General features: G+C 48.7%; 1 protein-coding gene across 1 annotated transcript in view; it reads right to left on the reverse strand.

Annotated features, from left to right (window-relative positions):
- Nucleotides 1-8,904: 8,904 nt before the first annotated feature.
- The window catches only part of LOC145344573 (CD9 antigen-like), a 31,652-nt gene continuing 20,575 nt past the window's right edge, over nt 8,905-19,981 (reverse strand). The window contains exons 4-8 of the mRNA XM_080191771.1: nt 17,545-17,619; nt 15,354-15,452; nt 11,264-11,326; nt 10,263-10,346; nt 8,905-10,177 (exon numbers count right to left, since the gene is read on the reverse strand). Coding sequence (XP_080047897.1) covers nt 10,115-10,177; nt 10,263-10,346; nt 11,264-11,326; nt 15,354-15,452; nt 17,545-17,619 — 384 coding nt within the window. The 3' untranslated portion in view covers nt 8,905-10,114. The remainder of the gene's footprint in view (nt 10,178-10,262; nt 10,347-11,263; nt 11,327-15,353; nt 15,453-17,544; nt 17,620-19,981) is intronic.

Here is a 19,981-nt window from a genome sequence, read left to right on the forward strand (position 1 = left end):
ATGCACTGCCGAGTAAGGTGGTGGAAGCAGGCACGCTAGGGTTGTTTAAGAGTCACTTAGACAGCCACATGAGCGGTCTACATATAGGGGGATATAGCAGGCCTTACTAAACATTGTAGGCTTGGGATTCCGTTTTTGCTTCAGGGATGTTACAGTCTTTGCCTGTTTAATAATGAATTTTTTGTCTCCACAGGCATTTAAGTCCACCTTGTTGACCAGCAAGGGGCATGCATGCGGCAGGTTGTAGTGGGCTGCTCTTGGATGTTGCTTCGGGAGTTGCCTATTGCTTCATGTCGTTAGTGTGCTTAAACTGGACCATCTCGAGGGCAACATGACAGCTCAGAGACTATCTCTGTTGCTGTGCGGACACATGGATTTGGGCCTGTGTCTGTGGGAGTTTGCGCGTTCTCCCCGTGGTTGCGTGGGTTTCCTCCGGGTGCTCCGGTTTCCTCCCACATCCCAAAGATGCGCTTTTAGGCTGATTGATTGGGTAACAAATTGTCCCTATATTGGACCTCCCTGATCCTCGCACATTAGGCGTAGACTAAAATCATGAATAGGTCACTGAGACAATGGGACGGCGGCGCGGGCTCGTTGGGCCGAAGGGCCTGTTTCCCGTGCTGTGTTCTTCTTTGTTCTTTGTTAAATAGCAAGGCATCTTGAGAAGAATTGTTTGATAGAGCAGATGCAGCACAGTTTCGTTAAGGGGAAGTTGTGTCTGACGAATTTATTGGAATTCTATGAGGATGTGTCTAGTGCGGTGGATAGAGGGGAACCGGTGGATGTGGTGTTTCTCGATTTTCAGAAGGCGTTTGATAAGGTGATGTACAAGAGGTTATTATAGAAGGTCAGGGGGCATGGAGTTGGGGGTAGGGTGTTAGCGTGGATAGGGGATTGGCTGTCAAGTAGGAGGCAGAGAGTGGGGGTCAATGGGTGCTATTCGGATTGGCGGTTGGTGACTAGTGGAGTGCCCCAGTGGTTGGTGCTGGGGCCTCAGCTATTTACCATTTATATAGATGATCTGGAGGAGAGAACCGAGTGTGTGGTGTCGAAATTTGCTGATGACACAAAGATAAGTGGAACAGCAAATTGTGCGGAGGGTGTGGAAAGTCTGCAGAGGGATCTAGATAGGCTGAGCGAGTGGGCGAGGACCTGGCAGATGGAATACAATGTTGGCAAGTGTGAGGTTATCCACTTTGGTAGGAATAATAGTAGGAAGGACTACTACTTACAGGGCGAAAAGCTGCAGCATGCTACGGTGCAGAGGGACCTGGGGGTCCTTGTGCATGAGTCGCAAAAACCCAGCCTACAGGTGCAGCAGGTGGTCAGGAAGGCAAATGGGATGCTGGCCTTCATAGCGAGGGGGATTGAATATAAAAGCAAGGAGGTCTTGCTGCAACTGTACAGGGCACTGGTGAGGCCGCAGCTGGAGTACTGTGTGCAGTTTTGGTCGCCACACTTGCGCAAGGATATTTTGGCCTTGGAGGGAGTGCAGAGGAGGTTCACTAGGCTGATACCGGAGTTGAGGGGGTTGAGCTATGAAGAGAGGCTGAATAAACTAGGCTTGTACTTGTTAGAGTTTAGAAGGATGAGGAGGGATCTTATTGAGACACATAAGATGATGAAACGGATAGATAGGGTAGAGGTGGAGAGACTCTTCCTGCTCAGAAAGGACAGTAGGGCTAGAGGGCACAGCCTCAAGATAAGGGGGGGTGCAATTTAGATCAGAGTTGAGGAGGAACTTCTTCACTCAAAGGGTGGTGAATCCCTGGAATTCTCTGCCCGTTGAAGTGGTGGAGGCTGCCTCGCTAAATATTTTTAAGTCACAGGTAGATAGGTTTTTGACAGACAAGGGAATTAAGGGTTATGGGGAGAGGGCGGGAATGTGGAACTGAGCCACGACAGATCAGCCATGATCTTATTGAATGGCGGGGCAGGCTCGAAGGGCAAGATGGCCTACTCCTGCTCCTATTTCTTATGTTCTTATCCTCAACCCCGGTGCACCACAAGGCTGTGTTCTCAACCCCCGACTATACTCCTTATACACCAATGGCTGTGTGACCAAAATCCATTCACTTCAATTTTCAAGTTTGCTGATGACACCACCGCAGTGGGACGGATCTCAAATAATGATGAGACAGAGTACAGGAATGAGATAGAGAATCTGGTGAACTGGTGCAGCAACAATAATCTCTCCCTCAATATCAACAAAATGAAGGAGATTGTCTTCAACTTCAGGAAGCATAAAGGAGAACATGCCCCTGTTCACATCAATGGGGACAAAGTAGAAAGGATCGAGAGCTTCAAATCTTATGTGTCCAGATCACCAACAACCTGTCCTGGTTCCCCCATGGCAACACAATAATTAAGAAAGCACCAACACCTCTACTTTCTCAGAAGACTACGGAAATTTGGCATGTCAGCTACGACTCGCACCAATATTTACAGATGCACCATAGAAAGCATTCTTCCTGGTTGTATCACAGCTTGGTATGGGCTCCTGCTCTGCCCAAGACCGCAAGAAACTACAAAAGGTCATGAATGTAGCCCAATCCATCACACAAACCAGCCTCCCATCCATTGACTCTGTCTACACTTCCCGCTGCCTCGGTAAAGCAGCCGCCAGCATAATTAAGGGCCCCACACACCCCGGACATTCCCTCTTCCATCAGAAAAAAGATAAATCCCGCAGAGAGCTGGCACCAAGCTGATGGGCCAAATGGTGTGTGCTGTAACTGCTTTGCGATTTGATTTCAGTGTGAACAAGTGACAGAGAGTTCCAATGCATTTAGCGGTCAGTTACACAGACACTGTAATTCTCTTGCCGCCTCACTCCCAAGCTCACATCTCTGATTTTTTAATAAAACAAGCTGGAAGCCAAACGGCAGAAACAGGAAGTGTGCTATTTTTGAAACTGAGATGAGAAAACTTGCATCTGTTGAGATTGCCAATGGAGCTGACAGTTAGCTTTTAGGATTAGGTCAGAGAACGCATCTGGAGCAAAGTAAGTAGTCAGCTTAATTCAGATTTAAGAGGGGGTACTGATTACTTTTACCACTTAAGCAGCAGGCTAAACCAGGATCTTTTAAAAAGTGAGCATATTTACAAATGTAACAGGACCAAGAACGTTATGAGACAGGGAAAACAAAAAATAAATTATTGCTTTCACAGATTTAATCATCCACGAAGGAATTATGGGTGGCACGGTGGCACAGTGGTTAGCGCTGCTGCTTCACAGCGTCAGGGACCTGGGTTCGATTCCTGGCTTGGGTCACTGTCCGTGTGGAGTTTGCACATTCTCCCCGTGTCTGCGTGGGTTTCCTCTGGGTGCTCTGGTTTCCTCCCACAGTCTGAAAGACGCGCTGGGTAGGTTGATTGGGCATGTTAACAATTGCCCTTTCAGTGTCAGGGGGATTAGCAAGATAAATACGTTGAGTTGCAGGAATAGGGCCTGAGTGGGATTGTGGTCCAGTGCAGGCTCGATGGGCCGAATGATCTCCTTCTGTACTGTAGGGATTCTATGATGCTTCTATGAACATGTCAGGAATATATGTCAAAAGGATTGCAAAACATTTTGGTCTACCACTGAACATAAAGTTATCTGATCATTCTGATCTCTTTGTCTCTGGGTTCCAGTATACAGAGCTTTGCACAGTGGCCTTGTGTCCCTGTCTCTCAGCTACAAGTTCCAAGCTTGAGACTAGTCCCAAGACTGGGAGCCTAAAGAAGATGCATTCAGAACCCCGGCCAAACCAGGTCAAGCATCAAGGTGTAGATCCTTCGTACCGATGGCAGGCGGTAAAAGTGGGAGAGATTCCTGGCCAGTCACGTGACGGATAGGGCGTTGGAGTCTCCCCCATCACAGTCCGTAGCTTCAGATTGCAACAAACGTGTAAGAGCGTAGGTTGCCACAGCGACTTGAGCTGGCTGAGCAAATTGTAACACACCACCACCGAAAACATATAAACAGAAGTTCTGGGCTCAGGTCCCCCTCCAGGAGCAGTGTCCAATGGAGGCAAGGGGGGGGGGCATGTCAGAAAGATGGCGAAAAGCCAGAGTTGCCCCCTCTACAGAAAGTAAAAGGGGCAACACTGGGTGGAGGGACTAAATGCTTAAGGTGGTGGACGGGATGCTAATCAAATGGGCTGCTTTGTCCTGGGCGGTGTTGAGTTACTTGTTGGAGTTACACAGAGTTTTCCACCACGATGATTTATCTTTGTAACCGCGGCAGTTCAACTACAACCCAAACATATTCCCGTTAGTCAGTACAGAGGAAGGAAACACTTACTGTACAACAGATTATTGGCTGAATAACTACCCTGTTTCACGGTTTCAGTGAATGTTTCAGCGCAATGTCCCAATGTGTACCAGCGTTATTCCCCTGTAGGACGCTGGGTCACTGAGCCAATGATCTCCACCTTCATCAGCCATCAACTCACTTCAGAATATTGCTCAGAGAGAAGTATCCCAGACTAATTATTTCAATCATAAAAATAGTAGCGTTTAAGTTTATTTGTTAATGTCACAACTAGGCTTACATTAACACTGCAATGAACTTACTGTGAAAATCCCATAGTCGCCACATTCCAGCGCCTTTTTCGGGTACAATGAGGGAGAATTTGGCACGGCCGATGCTCCTAACCAGAAAGTCCTTCAGACTGTGGGAGGAAACCGGAGGAAACTCACGCAGACACTACACAGATAGTGACTCAAGCCGGGAATCGAACCCGGGTCCCTGGCACTGTGAGGCAGCGGGGCTAATCGCTGTGCCACCCTTCCGCCCTTTGAGATCGAGGGTCAGCCATGAGGCTCGAGGGGCCGAATGGCCTACTCCTGCTCCTAGTCGCTATGTGTCTATGTCAAAACACAACAGGGTTTATTTGCAAAAAAATGATCTCCCAATATTCTCAATTTGTCAGTTATGCTGAACTTGTCTCCAGGATTGTACTAAGATTCCTCCTTATCTGAATCGCAATTCAGAGGATCCCTATAGTACAGGAGGAGGCCATTTGGCCCATTGAGCCTGCACTGACCACAGCCCCACCCAGGCTTTATCTCTGTAACCAGACGCATTTACCCTCGCTCGACTCCCTGACACTACGGGGCAATTTGGCACAGCCAATACACCAGCACATCGTTGGAGGGTGGGAGAAAACTGGAGCACCCGGACGAAACCCACGCAGGCATGGGGAGAACGTGCAGTCTCCACACAGACAGTGACCCAAGGCCGGGATTGATCCCTGGCTCCGTGAGGCAGCAGGGCGAACCCACTCTGCTGCTGCGCCACCCTATTTTTTTTGAAGCTGTCCTTGACTTGAAATACTCAGTGTATTCAGTCAATCAACTTGAACTTATCTCGGTGTTCAGCTGCTGTGTAAACGAGGGCATGACCCTTGCATGGACAGGATATTGTGCAACTTCCCACCCATGATATTTGTCCCGTTTTTCTGGGGATATCGTTTGCAAGGGACTTGTTCCGGAAATGGTGATTTGCAGAAAAACAGGAAGTGCTTTCTATAAAATCAGATCTGTTGTCCAAATTTCATTGTCCTGACATCAATCTAACCTTAACCCTCAACGCAAGTTGATGCTCTGAGCTGCTTTTGCCCAATTTTTGTTTGAGTTGTTTCAGGAAATCCATAATTCCCAGGCAATCTTACAGCGCCAAAGAAGGAGCGGCACAGCAGCACAGTGGTTAGCACTGCTGCCTCACAGGAACCCGGGTTTGAATCCCAGCTCGGGTCGCTATCTGTGGGGAGTCTGCGCATTCACCCTGTGCCTGCGTGGGTTCCCTCCGGGTGCTCCAGTTTCCCTCCCACAATCTGAAAGATGTGCAGGTTAGGAGGGTTGACCGCGCTAAATTGTCCCTCAGTGTACCCGAACAGGCACTGGACTGTAGCAACGATAGGGGACTTTCATAGTAACATCATTCAGCGTTAATGTAAACCTCAGGGGCAATTTAGCCTGGCTAATCCACCTAACCTGCACATCTTTGGACTGTGGGAGAAAACTGGAGCACCCGGAGGAAACCCATGCAGACACAGGAGAAAGTGCAAACTCCACACAGATAGTGACTCCCGGCTGGGATTGAACTGGGGTCCCTGGGGCTGAGGGACTGCAGTGGCGAACCATTGTGCCACCGAGCTGCCCTGGTTTGGAAGTCTTCGATCACCAGCACCATACAACAAGGGGACAATTTCCATTGGAAGCCCAAATTGATGGCGCAATTATCACAAATGTTATTTGTTCTGTTTTTGAACTCTGGGATATGGGGGAGACGGTGATATAAGGGTAATGTCACCGGGCTCGTAATCCAGAGAGTCAGGCCAATGGTCCGGGGACACAGGCTCAGCTTTCACCACGGCAACAGGTAGAATTTAAATTCAATTAATAAATCTGGGAAAGCCAGTCTCCGTGACTGCGACCATGAAACTACCTTCCATTGTCGGGAAAACCCATCTGGGTCACTCATGTTCCTTTAGGGAAGGAAATCTGCCGTCCTTTCCTGGTCTGGCCTACATGTGACTCCAGAGCCACAGCAACGCAGGTGACTTCTATCCAGTCTCTGAAAGGATTTGGAATTGCTACTCAGTTCTGCGGCTATTAATGATGGACAGCAAATTCTCCCTTTGTCGGTGGCCTATGAAATAATTAACAATGGCTTCTGGAAACAGGCTCTCCCTGAAGGAATCGCTGCCACCAGGCGTGCCATCTCTGAGGGACCCTACATATCAGGCCCACGGAGGTCCTGGGCTCATCGTTCCCCACCGCCACTCTCCCACAGGCAGGCTGGGACAGCGCGATTAGGTAGAGTCTTCAGTTGGTTCACATATCTCCAGGATAATAAAAAAAATAACTTGCATTCCTATAGCGCCCCTCATAACCTGAAGACATCCTGAGGTGCTTTCCAGTGAATGGTGCATTTCTTGACACAGCGAACCTTGGCACCCAGGGGCTAAGTGCCAAGAGCCTTAACTTGTCCTCCCACACACCCGTCAACAAGGAAACCAAACTCGTGGTTTACGGTAACTTATATCTCTACACACAGAGCGGTGAGAATGTGGAAACCCCCTCCCACAGGGATTGGTTGAGATGAGTAGCACAGATCCATGTAATGGAAAACTGTAAAAACACATGAAAGTGAAAGAAATAGAGCGATATGCTGATAGGGTGAAGCTCGGGTTCGAATCCTGGGTTCGAACCTCGCCATGGCAGATGATGGAATTTGAATTCAATTTAAAAAAATCTTGAATTAGGAATCTGCTGATGACCATGTAACCAATTGGTTCACTGATGTCTTTTAGGGAAGGAAATCTGCTGTCGTCGCCTGGTCTGACCTTATAAAGGCTGATAGTCAACATTTTTTCCCAAAAGTTGAGGAGTTTAAGGTGGGGGGGGGATACAAAAGGGCAATTTTTTTCACTCAGAGGGTGATGCGTGCCTGGAATGACCGTCATAGAGGCGGGTACAATTTTTGTCTTTTAGAAAGCATTTAGACTGTTACATGGGGATATGGGCCCAACACGGGCAATTGGGACTAGTTTAGTGGTAAAAACCGGGCGGCACGGACATGTTGGTCCAAAGGGCCTGTTTCCGTTGCTGTAAACCTCTTGGCTCTATGGCCCCAGAGCCACAGCAATGTGGTTGACTCTCAACTGCCCTCAGGCAACGAGGGACGGGCAATAAATGCTGGCCCAGCCGGCGATGCCCATGTCCCACGAGTCAATAAAAAAAAATGAAGTGAAGAGAGGCGGGAGGAGGTGGAGCCGAGGAACTGAACCGTAAATACTTCGTAATTAGAACACAGAACATAGAACACCACAGCACAAACAGGCCCTTCAGCCCACAAGTTGCGCCGATCACATCCATACCTATCCTTTACAAAACACAGAGAAACATCTTTTTTTCCACTCTTTATTATTGGCATTTCCATTTATTTTGTATTTTCAAGAGCGCTAATTTATAATCAGTCATAATAAAGAGAAGCTGCGTTTTATTACGAGCAGAGTAAGTGTTGGAATCGAGCTGCGTCCACAGGTGAACCCAAAGCTGTTAAACTCAATCTGGTTTATAATTACCGAGGGGAGCCCAATCACATATTACCCAAGGGTGATCCTCCAGCTACAGTGGGCTGGAGTTACAGATCGTGGGGCCCGCTTCTCCCACTGTGACCCACAACTTTTACGGTGGGTTGGGAGATGGGGGTGCCGGCCATTTCGCAGGTTCCCCGCGAGTGTTTACAACCCGCGCGCGTTCTCCCAACCGGAATATAACGGCACTGCCGGGAATGTGCGGAGGTCCGGTGGGAGCTGAGGTAAGTAATTTGAATATGTTTTAAATGTAATTAAAACGTCATTTCAGTGTGATTATCCATTCCGTGCCACCTCTGATGGCATCTCCCGCCCTGTCTGGAGCACTTCATTCCAGTGGGGATTAGAGCAGCTCCCCACATTCGGGGAACAAGTGGGAGACCCCACCGGAGTGAAGGAGGGGGGGGGGGGGGGGTGCAATCGGGGCGAGTGGTGGGGATGGCAGGGAGGGAGGGTGGGTGTGGAATCCCTCTGCCACTCTGCACGGGGATCGGTCTGGGCTGGACGGAGGCCAGCGATTGGGGTGGGACTGGGGGCGGGAGCATTAGGGGTGGTCTGTCGGAGAGGGGGGCCTGTCTCCTGGTTGGGGGGGAGGAGAGGTTGACCCTTGGGGGGGGGCGTGGTCAGTGGGGGATGATCTGCCAGGGTGAGGGGGTTGGGGGATTGCCCACTGCTGTGGGGGGGGGGGGGGGGGGTGGGGCGGGGGCTGGACATTGCGGGCGATCCGGGATGGGAGAGGGGTCAGGGCTGGCCCAGGAATTGTTGTGGTGGATGTGATCGGGCCATTGTGGTGTGGGGGGCGGGGGGAGGGGGGAGGTGCTGGAGGGGCAGCACTGCGGGGGGTCCCGGGGGGTCTCGGGGGCTGGCCAGCAATTGGGCTGGTCAGAAAACAGGGAGTCTGACAGATTGGGGGCCATTGCGCACGTGCAGAGCTCTGGAGCTCTCAGACGCCAGCGCAAATAGGTGCAGACTCCCTGGGGCTTTTAATGAGACTCATGACGGGGATCTCTGCAGTGCACAGAGTGCGGTGAGAAGGCGAACTGACAAAACGGTCGCGATCTAGAACAGTTTTCCCACCAGTTCGGCACCTTTGGGAGAATTGCCCCCGCGATCGCTAAAATCTCACTTGCGCACCAACAACGGGAATTTCATGGATTGGGATAGATTTTTTAACTGGGTCAGCAATCGCGGGACGCTGGCCAGTGGCGAGTGTCGGAAAATTGGCCGCCTCCCACGGCGGGAGTGAGCCTCGGGCAGGACGGAGGGAAGAATCGTATCGGAATAGGATTCACTGCTGGGAAACCCTCCGCAAAGCGAGGAAAACATCCGGAGAACGTCACTAAAATTCGTCACCCGATAAAACCGGGGAGACAGCAACCCACTGGAAACTGGGAATGATCGTAGCCCGTTTGCAGGAATTCCATGGAGAGGGCAAAAGGGAAAAGTTTCTCTAGTTTAAAGTTGCCACCAAAACAAAAAATGTGGGGTGCGATTCTCTGGCCTCCCCTCAGCGTTTTTCTTGGCAGAGGGAAATGGCGCACGGTTCGCTGGCAAAGGGATCTTCCAGTCCCACCGCTGTCATTGGGAATTCCTACTGAATCTAACCATACCTCCAGGACAGCTGCAAGAGGGATACACCACCGGCAGGACTGGAAAATCCCACCCGCATGAGCGGGCCAGAGATTTCCGGCCATAGTTTTTTAGTCCATAGTGGGTTTTTAGCAATTTGTTGCAGTGGAAGGTTTACAAATGTCCAACCTTGTCCCTGTCGCCCTATCAGCTTGAACCTTTTGAGAACTTATTGGTCTCTGTGTAGTATTTCATAATGAAATCCGGAAGGGGACAGAAATGCAGAACCAAATCACTGCAATAAACGTTACTTTTAACCAAAAATAATTACAATTCGTACATGGAAATTAATAACTGGACTTTTTTAAGAAAGTTTTTTTTAAATAGCATTTGCGTTATAAAAGGGAAATGTATTTGGTTTCACAACGGCATTTTGCTGTCAGAGATTCTGATTGTTAGACTACACCAGAGGGTTTGATAGATCGTTGCAGCAGGATGGTGAATATAATCCCAACAACCTGAAATATAAAACACACGGAAGTCAGCCACACACAGGAAAGCCGGTGTAAAACCTGAATCAAAATACCGCAGGATCTCTCTTACTGTAATGAGGGCGATGCCAAAAGCAATTGCTGCAAAGATGTGGAGTTTGGAGTTGATTATTTCTTCAATGGTTTCTAGACAGTCCTGGTTCAAAGCATTGAATAGAAGAGTTAGCTCATTAATAATAGAGATTGAGAATCCTTACAGTGCACCCTTATAGGCAAAAACAGTGAGGTTCTCACCCATTGTGGGCATGAACCCCATGATGCCACCAGCGAGGGGCATGGAAAATCGGGAAACGTGATCTGGCTGGAATTCCCGGTTCTTGCCGGATTTTCCGCTGGTGCCACTGTTCCCTCTGATTGCGAACACAGGCTGAAAATCACCCCTAATATCTCCTTACGTGGCTCTACATAGTACTTTGTTTTATAACACTCTTGCGAAGGACCTCGGGATGCTTTACTGCCTCAAAACTGCGATGTAAGTACAATTTCAGAGAATCCCTCCAGTGCAGAAGGAGGCCTTTCGATCCATCGAGTCTGTACTGGCCACAATCCCACCCAGGCCCTATCCCTCTAACCCCACGTTTTTACTTTCCTAATTCCCCTGACGCTAATGGGCAATTTAGCATGGCCAATCCACTAAACCAGCACGTCTTTCGGGGTGTGGGAGGAAACCAGAGCACCCGGAAGAAACCCACTCAGACATGGGGAGAACGTGCAAACTCCACACAGACAGTGACCCAAGCTGGGAGTTGAACCCGGGTCCCTGGTGCTGTGAGGCAGTAGTGCTAACCAGTGTGCCACCGTGCCACCCATTGCGGGGAGGAAACCACACGTGGGAGGAAACCAGAACACTCGGAGGAAACCCATGCAGACATGGGGAGAATGTGCAAATTCCACACAGGCAGTGACCCAAGCTGGGAATTGAACCCGGGTCCCTGGCGCGGTGAGGCAGCAGTGCTAACCACTGCGCCACCGGGCTGCCCTTAAATTGTCCTATTATTCCTCATACACCAATCTCACCTTCTGCAAACACTATATTCCCGATTAAATGCTCACCTTATACTGGCCGGTACATCCTCGCACGACTCCTGCTCTATCTTTGTAACCGCAGCAGTTCAACTACAACCCAAAAATATTCCTGTTAGTCAGTACAGCAGAAGGAAACACTTACTGTACAACAGATTATTGGCTGAATAACCAACCCGTTTCACTGTTTCAGTGAATGTTTCAGCGCAATGTTCCGATGTAGTCCAGTGTTATTACCCTGTAGGAGGCTGAGCCAATGATCTGTGGATTTATCAGCCATAAACTCACTTCAGAATATTGCTGAGAGAGGTATCCCAGGCTGATTATTTCAGTAATATAAATAGTAGCGTTTAAGTTTATTTGTTAGTGTCACAAGTTGACTTACATTAACACTGCAATGAAGTTCCTGTGAAAATACCCTAGTTGCCACACTCCAGTACTTAATCGGGTACACTGAGGGAGAATTTAGCATGGACAATGCAGCTAACTAGCACATCTTTCAGACTGCGGGAGGAAACCAGAGCTCCTGGAGGAAACCCACGCAGACACGGGGGCAACATGCAGACTCCGCACAGACAGTGACCCAAGTTGGGAAGTGAACCCAGGTCCCTGGTGCTGTGAGGCAGCCGTGCTAACCACTGTGCCACCGTGGACTCAGTTTTCAAAGGTAAGGGTCAAAATTCTCCCGTCTCGTCATCGCTGCCACTGAGAACGGAGAATCTGACGCTCAGTCAAATCTCCGTTCACTGAAGTGGGATTGGAACATGCCAGATGCAGCTAAGGACTTGAAAATGAGACATTCCAAAGGGAGATAGATCCAACAAGATAATCTGTCATCCCGCACCAATTCCTCAATTGCAAAAGCATACATAGGATGCGGGTGTCACTGGCTGGGCCGGGATTTACTGTCCATTCCTAACTGCCCTTGAGAAGGTGGTAGTGAGCTGCCTTCTTGAGTTGCAGTCCCTGTGATGTAGGTACACCCACTGTGCTGTTTGAGAGGGAGTTCCAGGAATTTGACCCAGTGATGGTGAAGGAACTGCGACAGATCTCCAAATGAAGGTGGGGAGTGTCTTGGAGGGGAACTTGCAGGTAATGGTTTTCCCCTGCGTTTGCTACCCTTGTCCTCCCAGACGGTAGAGGTCATGGGTTTGAAAGGTGCTACCAAGAGAGCTTGGGTGAGTTGCTGCAGTGCATCTTGTAGATGGTACACACCGCTGCAACTGTGCGTCAGTGGTGAAGGGATTGGATGCTGAAGATTGTGGATGGAATGACAATCAAGTGGATTACTTTACCCTGGACGGTGCTGAGTTTCTGGAGTGTTGGTGCCGTACCCTTCCAGGCACATGGAGAGTGTTCCCTCACACTGGGTGACTCTGATATTGTGAAAGATGCTTTACAAACGGAAGCTCTGTCTCTCTTTTTAGAACATTCAAAGCTGGTGATAAACTCCTGGTCAAATCGTGGTCACTGCATCAGGAAAGGTGCCATGGTGATAATGGCACATGGAGTGAATGGCATAGTTAGGGTAGCTCCATATGGGGTGTTGCCGTCACACACCAGCTGTTCTACAGTCTTTACACTGTGGCCTTAACCAATAAACTCAACTTCAACTTTCCCCTAAAACCAACAGATTGCCACCAGGAATTCTTTGCGAAGTTCCTACTTTCCTCAATTTGTTCACTACGGTGTTAATGTCACTGGGTCAATAATCCAGGACAGGCTGGTGCTTACGGGATCATGGGTTCGGATCCCAGCCACAGCAGTTGGTGGAATTTAAATTCAATTAATAAATGATTGTTGTGAGAACCCATCTGGGTCACTACTGTCCCTTGAGGAAAGAAAACTCCCGTCCTTACCCGGTTGGGCCTACGTGTGATTCCAGAGCCACAGCAATGTGGCCGATTCTTAAAATTCCCTCTGAGCTGGGAAAGCAAGTCACTCAGTTTGATTCGGGATGGGTGGTAAGTGTTGGCTCAGCCAGCAGTGTCCACATCCCCTGAAAGAATTGTTTTTCTCGAAAGCAGGATGCTGACATTCCACCCTTCCCAGAGCTCTGTCCCACTTTATATTCGAGTGAAAACATTGCCTTATCTAAATCATTCACTCTCAGGAAGTGAGGCTTGTTGGCAGCTCCAGCAGACATCATTAACCCTTTAGTTGCCCTGAGACAATGGTGATGGGTGTTCTTCGAGAATTGTTTAATACAACCCAACAGTCGGCCAGGGCAATTCAGAGGCCAGTTAACGGCCAAACATATTGGTGTGAGCCTGGAGTCATGTAGAGGCCAGACGGGGTATGGACAGACAGAATCAATTAAGAAAGACAGAGGCCACTCAGTCCATCACATCTGTGCTAGCTCTTTGAACGTTGCTGCAAAAATATTTTCCCGCAGGGAGTTGCAAAGACATGGGATGCACAGCCTGAAAGGTTGCTGGGGTCAGGTTGCAGAGGAACTTTCAAAAGGCAACGGATCATGTAATGTGCAGGGTGATAGTGAGCACTCTGGGGTGTGGGCCCAAACTGGACACGACTGTCAATGAGCCAGCACAGACATGACAAGCCGAATGGCCTCCTCCTGGGTTTTAACATTGTTCGGCCAATCTTCAAACTCAGTTCATAAGAGCATAAGAAATAGGAGCAGGAGTAGGCCATCTAGCCCTTCGAGCCTGCCCCGCCATTCAATAAGATCATGGCTGATCTGTTGTGGCTCAGTTCCACTTTCCCGCTTTCTCCCCATGACCCTTAATTCCCCTGTCTATCAGAAACCTATCTACCTGTGACTTAAATATATTTAGCGAGGCAGCCTCCACCACTTCAACGGGCAGAGAATTCCAGAGATTCACCACCCTTTGAGTGAAGAAGTTCCTCCTCAACTCTGATCTAAACCGCCCCCCTCTTATCTTGAGGCTGTGCCCTCTAGTCCTGCTATCCTTTCTGAGCGGGAAGAATCTCTCTACCTCTACCCTATCCATCCCCTTCATTATATTATTCGTCCCTGTAAGATCCTCCCTCAGCCTTCTAAACTCCAACGAGTACAGGCCCAGTCTATTCAATCTCTCCTCATAGGCTAACCCCCTCATCTCCGGTATCAGCCTAGTGAACCTCCTCTGCACTCCCTCCAAGGCCAAAATATCCTTGCACAAGTGCGGTGGCCCAAAACTGCTCACAGTACTCCAGCTGCGGCCTCACCAGTGCCCTGTACAGTTGCAGCAAGACCTCCCTGCTTTTATATTCTATCCCCCTCGCTTTAAAGGCCAGCATCCCATTTGCCTTCCTGACCACCTGCTATACCTGCAGACTGGGTTTTTGCGACTCGTGCACAAGGACCCCCAGGTCCCTCTGCACCGTAGCATGCTGCAGCTTTTCGCCTTTTAAATAGTAATCCCTCCTACTGTTATTTCTGCCAAAGTGGATAACCTCACACTTGCTAACGTTATGCTCCATCAAATTCGCAAACTTTTTAAAATCAAATTACTGCGGAATCTGGAATCTGAAACCAGAAGAGAAAATGCTGGAAAATCTCAGCAGGTCTGGCAGCATCCGTAAGGACAGAACAGCGCTGACGTTTTGAGTCCAGATGAGCCTTTGTCAAAGCTGGCAAAGAGTGGATAGTCAGAAGTTTTTTCCAGGGTGGAAGGGTCAATTACTAGGGGGGTACAGGTTTAAGGTGTGAGGGGCAAGGTTTAAAGGAGATGTACGAGGCAGATCTTTTACACAGAGGGCGGTGGTTGCCTGGAACTCGCTGCCGGGGGAGGGAGTGGAAGTGGATACAGTAGTGAGTTTTAAGGGGCGTCTTGACAAATACATGAATAGGATGGGAATAGAGGGATATGGTCCCCGGAAGGGTAGGGGGTTTTAGTTCAATTGGGCAGCGTGGTCGGTCCAGGCTCGGAGGGCCGAAGGGCCTGTTCCTGTGCTGTAATTTTCTTTGTTCTTTGACATCTGGACTCGAAATGTCAGCCTGTTTCTCTCCTCACAGATCTGCCAGAGCTGCTGAGATTTTCTCTTTTGGTTTTAGACTGCCAAGCTGCCTGGTGTTTCCTAGATCGCTGCCCCAGAACTGCAGTCGCCCTACCCCACGCAGGGAGTTGCATATTTGAGAAAATACTCAACCTACGGTTTTGTGCAGGGCGTTGATCATGCATTTAAAGTCGATATCGTCTGGGCTGCTCAAATCGACGGTTCCAGCGTAGGCATCCTGCAACTGCTTAATGACCTGGACAGGATGCAAGGAAAAACACTCTCAGCTCGCTGCAAAGCACTCATTTCATCTGACGCAAGAGCTGGAGATGTACATTCGGATCACCCCCAGAACGGGCGAAGGAGAAATGAGGGGGACCGAGGCACTAATGTTGAACAGGGAGTTTGTAACCGGAGGACGGTTAGAGGAGATTTGAAGGGACAATGTTGTGTATTGGAAACATATGTGGAACAGACTTTGGTTAAAAATGACGGGACCTTTATTAATGGGAGAGGCTAAAAAGTTTGTAGAGAGACTAGAATCCAAGGACACAGTCTCAGAGTGAAGGGACAACCCTTTAGAACCAAGATGAGAAGGGATTTCTTCAGCCAGAGGGTAATGAATTGATGGAACTCTTTGCCATGGAAGGCTGTGGAGGCCAGGTATTTAACTCAGAGATAGATAGGTTCTTGATTGGTAAAGGAATAAAAGGGAATGGGGAAAAGAAAGGAGAATGGGGTTGACAAACTTATCAGCCATGACTGAATGATGGAGCAGACTCGATGGGCTGAATGGGCTAACTCTTCTCCTATATCTTATGGTTTTAAGGAATCTGACTTCAGGACTCCTCATGTCCACCATTTACATCAAAGGGTAATAGATTTTGTGGAGGAGTGCCGCTCCTTCTGCTATGGGTTATGGAACCCTCATCTGACTCAGAAGGTTGTGGGCTCGAGACTCACTCCAGAGACACGAGCAGTGAAATCCAGCTGGGCCTCTCCAGGCAGTACTGAGGGAGTGCAGCTCTGTCAGAGGTTCTGGTCTGGATTTCCATCTTGGGAAACACGCAGCAGGCCCATTCCCAATTCTTGAAACTCTATCCACCCTCTGTACACCACTCCCGCCATTTCTCTGACTCTGGGAGTGGAGTGTGGTTTGAAAGCTGTGATGTGTTGCGGGGCGGGGGGATGTGAGTGCGGTGGATGGCTGGTTAGAAAGCCCACCTTGGTTCCCGGGGGCAGCAAGGCGAGGACATTTGGCCCATGGAGCCTACTCCACCAATCAGAATGATGATGGTTGATGTATATATCTCATTTACCCCAGGTTTTCTCCATGATCTCTACATAATCTCCATAGGCACTTGCCTAGTATCCACAATAGGCAGCCCTTAGATTGTCACTGAAATAGGTATTTGAAAAATAAACTAATAACTTAATAGATCTGTCAAATACACTTCATACTGATTAGAACACTCACTTATTAAAGCCGTTCAAAAAATGTAAATCTTTCAGTGGTCAATCTGTTGTAAAAACAAACACTCATTTACTTGTCTCATCAAAGGCAGATGATCCTTTAATAGACCCCTAAAGCTTTCAGTCAAAATTTGAATTGGATCTTCCTGTTGCAAGAAGTCGCCTTCAAGCATTTGATATTCAGCCAAACATTCACAATAGATTCTTCTATCAAAAAATCTTTGCAGCTCATACATAATGAAACTGAAAGGTCAGGGACCAGGAGTTAGCTTTCTGACCAATATTCATCCCTCACCCAACATCACTGAAAATAAATATTCGGTTCTTTATCCAATTTCTCTTGGTTTAGGGGTGAAATTTCAATATTGCACCCCAGTGAGCAGAAGGTACGCCCACCAGTACTTGGAAGAAAAGGAATGGGTTGTGTAAGTGGTCCACGGTTGGAGGGATGGGGGTTTTGTGAGGGTTGTAGGGCTGGAGGGGTTAACAGCAATGGAGCAGAATGAAGCCAGGGAGATACTTAACACGTGGATGAGAATTTTAAATTGAAGGTGTTGAGAGAAAGTCACCAAGATGGAGAGTGATGGGTGAGAAACTTCTACAGTCAGTTGGTACCTCCAATCCCAGCACTGTGATCTAACAGATACCCTTTGGGACTATATCTCATTTCAATAAATATTACGCAGGAGGTGACATGTTCAGCTTGATGCATTGCCGTAAATAATATGTTTCGTTTACTGTGTGACAGTACGCAGGGATCCAGATCCGAGGCATGGATTCTTGGTAGAACTTTCAACAATTTTCTGAGCAAAACAAACTTGCAGGCAACCGATAGCCAGAAAATAAAACTGAGTTTGTGTCAAAAACAAACGTACCTCATCTTTCTGCACAAATGCCCAGATAGCGACAGCCATCTCAACCAGGAATAAAAGCACGATGATCGCTAGATACTGAGAGAGAAAGAGAGCAGCGAGTGAGGTACAAGGTGCTGAGGATTCACACAATGACCTGCGAAGGGGTCTTTGAAGTCTCAGACTGACAGCAGATGTCAGTTTCACTGGGGGGTTCCAGGGGGCGGTCCAGCTATGAAGCCCCCCCCCCCCCATCCTGGGGGAGAGCCCCCAGGTCAACACCTTCTCCCCCTCCCCACCTCCACCTCTTCATCACCTGAAAAAGCAGCACTTTGAAAGCTAGTGGCTTTTGTTATTAAATAAACTGGTTGGACTTTAACCCGGTGCTGTGAGATTTCTGACTGTGTTTACCCCAGTCCAACATCACAGCGATAAAGGGCCACGGCACTGACCCCCCTTGCACCCTGCCCCCCCAACACCTCCCCTCGGAGTCCACCAGGTCCACGTTTGTCAGGAGCGGCACCCCACCCCGCTCAGTGAGCTTCCTGTTGAGGGGCTGGGGGAAGCTCGAGTATCCAGCCTCAAACACGGCCGTTACATTCAAATGTCTATTTCTGGCTAGTGAGAAGCCTCACAAACACCAGGTTAAAGCCCAACAAGTTTATTAGGTAGCACAAACTTTCGGAGCACTGCTCCTTCACCAGTGAGTGGAGGGTTGGGTTCACAAACAGGGCATTTACAGACACAAAGGCAATTAGAAGACTATGGGTGGAATGGGGGTCTTCACAGGTAACCGAGTCTTTACAGATGCAGACAATGATAGCCAAGTTCTGCACACACGAGGACTGCCTTAACCTGGACCTTGGGTCCATGTCACACTATCTGTAACCCCCACGACTTGCCTGAGCTTGCAAAATCTCACTAGCTGTCCCAGCTGGAGACAGTACACATCTCTTTCACCTATGATTATCCCCCTCTCCACTCACATTGTCGGTCCTTGTTGATTACCTGTTAAGACTCGCATTCCAACCATTATTTTGTAATTTGTGTCTATATTTGCCCCGTTTGTGAACCCAACTCCCAGTCACCTGATGAAGGAGCAGCGCTCCGAAAGCTCGTGCCACCCAATAAACCCGCTGGCCGTTAACCTGGTGTTGTGAGATTTCTGACTGTGTCCCCCCCCCAGTCCAACGCCGGCATCTCCACATTATTTCTGAGTATCATTGCGGTTCCCACCCACTCTGGACAGGAATCTGATTGGAGCTGGCAGATTGCCCGGGAGAATCACAACGGCTCCAACACCCAACGCCATTCCCGTTCTAGCCCCGTCACCCCATTCACCGAGGTATCAGCATTCCCGCCAGGATCCGGGAGAATCCCAGACACTGACCTCCGCTCCCTTTTGTGTGAACAACTTTTCCTTCACATCATCCAAAACATTCTCGCTTTAATTTAAAGATTTTGACATCTTTACCTGGTCAGTGTCATCAGAGGGAATGGTTTTTCTCTCTCTTTTATCATCTTAAACACTGCAATTCAATCACTCCTTTTAATGGGACAGTTAGCCTGCTGTATACAAATTGCCCTCAGAATCCTTACAGCACAGAAAGAGGCCATTCAGCCCATTGAGTCTGCACTGACCACAATTCCAGCCAGGCCCTGTCCCTAATACCCCTACATCTTCACCCACTAATCCCTCTAATCTATGCATCTTAGGACACTAAAGGGGCAATTTTAGCATGGCCAATCAACCTAACCTACACGTCTTTGGACTGTGGGAGGAAACTGGAGTACCCGGATGAAACCCATGCAGACACAAGGAGAATGTGCAAACTCCACACAGACAGTGGCCCGAGCTAGGAATTGAACCCAGGACCCTGGAGCTGTGAAGCAGCAGTGCTAACCACTGTGCCACCGTGCCGCCCTGAATACTGTTAGTCCCAGTATCACTCTGGGCTATTATAACTACAGAGGTTTTAAACCCCATCGAAAACATCTCTTTAAATTATAGAAAGGGAACAGACTCCCTGAGGATTATCAGCCCCTTTATTGTGTGTGCGTGTGTGTGTATGTATGTATATCTGTGTTACTCTATATGTGTATGTGTGTGTGTGTGTTTGTGCGTCTGTATGTGTGCATGTGTGCGTCGTTATGTGTGTGTCTGTGTTTGTATGTGTGTGAACGTGTCTGTGTGTCTATATATGCGTATGTGAGTGTGAGTGTATATGTGCATGTCAGTAGGTGTGTGTGTGTATGTGTACATGTGTCTGTGTGTCTGTAAGTGTGTGTCAGTGTGATGTTTGTGTGTGTGTGTGTGTATGAGTGTATGTCTGCCTGTATGTGTGTGTATGTACATATGTGTGTGTGTGTGTGTGTGTGTGTGTGTGTGTGTGCGCTGTGTTACATATCCCATCATTTCCTGCTCAGTGATCTACGATAACTGATTAAGACATTTATAGAA

Source organism: Carcharhinus amblyrhynchos, chromosome 6 (genome assembly GCF_965287045.1).
Source record: "Carcharhinus amblyrhynchos chromosome 6, sCarAmb.v2.hapA, whole genome shotgun sequence".
NCBI lineage: Eukaryota > Metazoa > Chordata > Chondrichthyes > Carcharhiniformes > Carcharhinidae > Carcharhinus > Carcharhinus amblyrhynchos.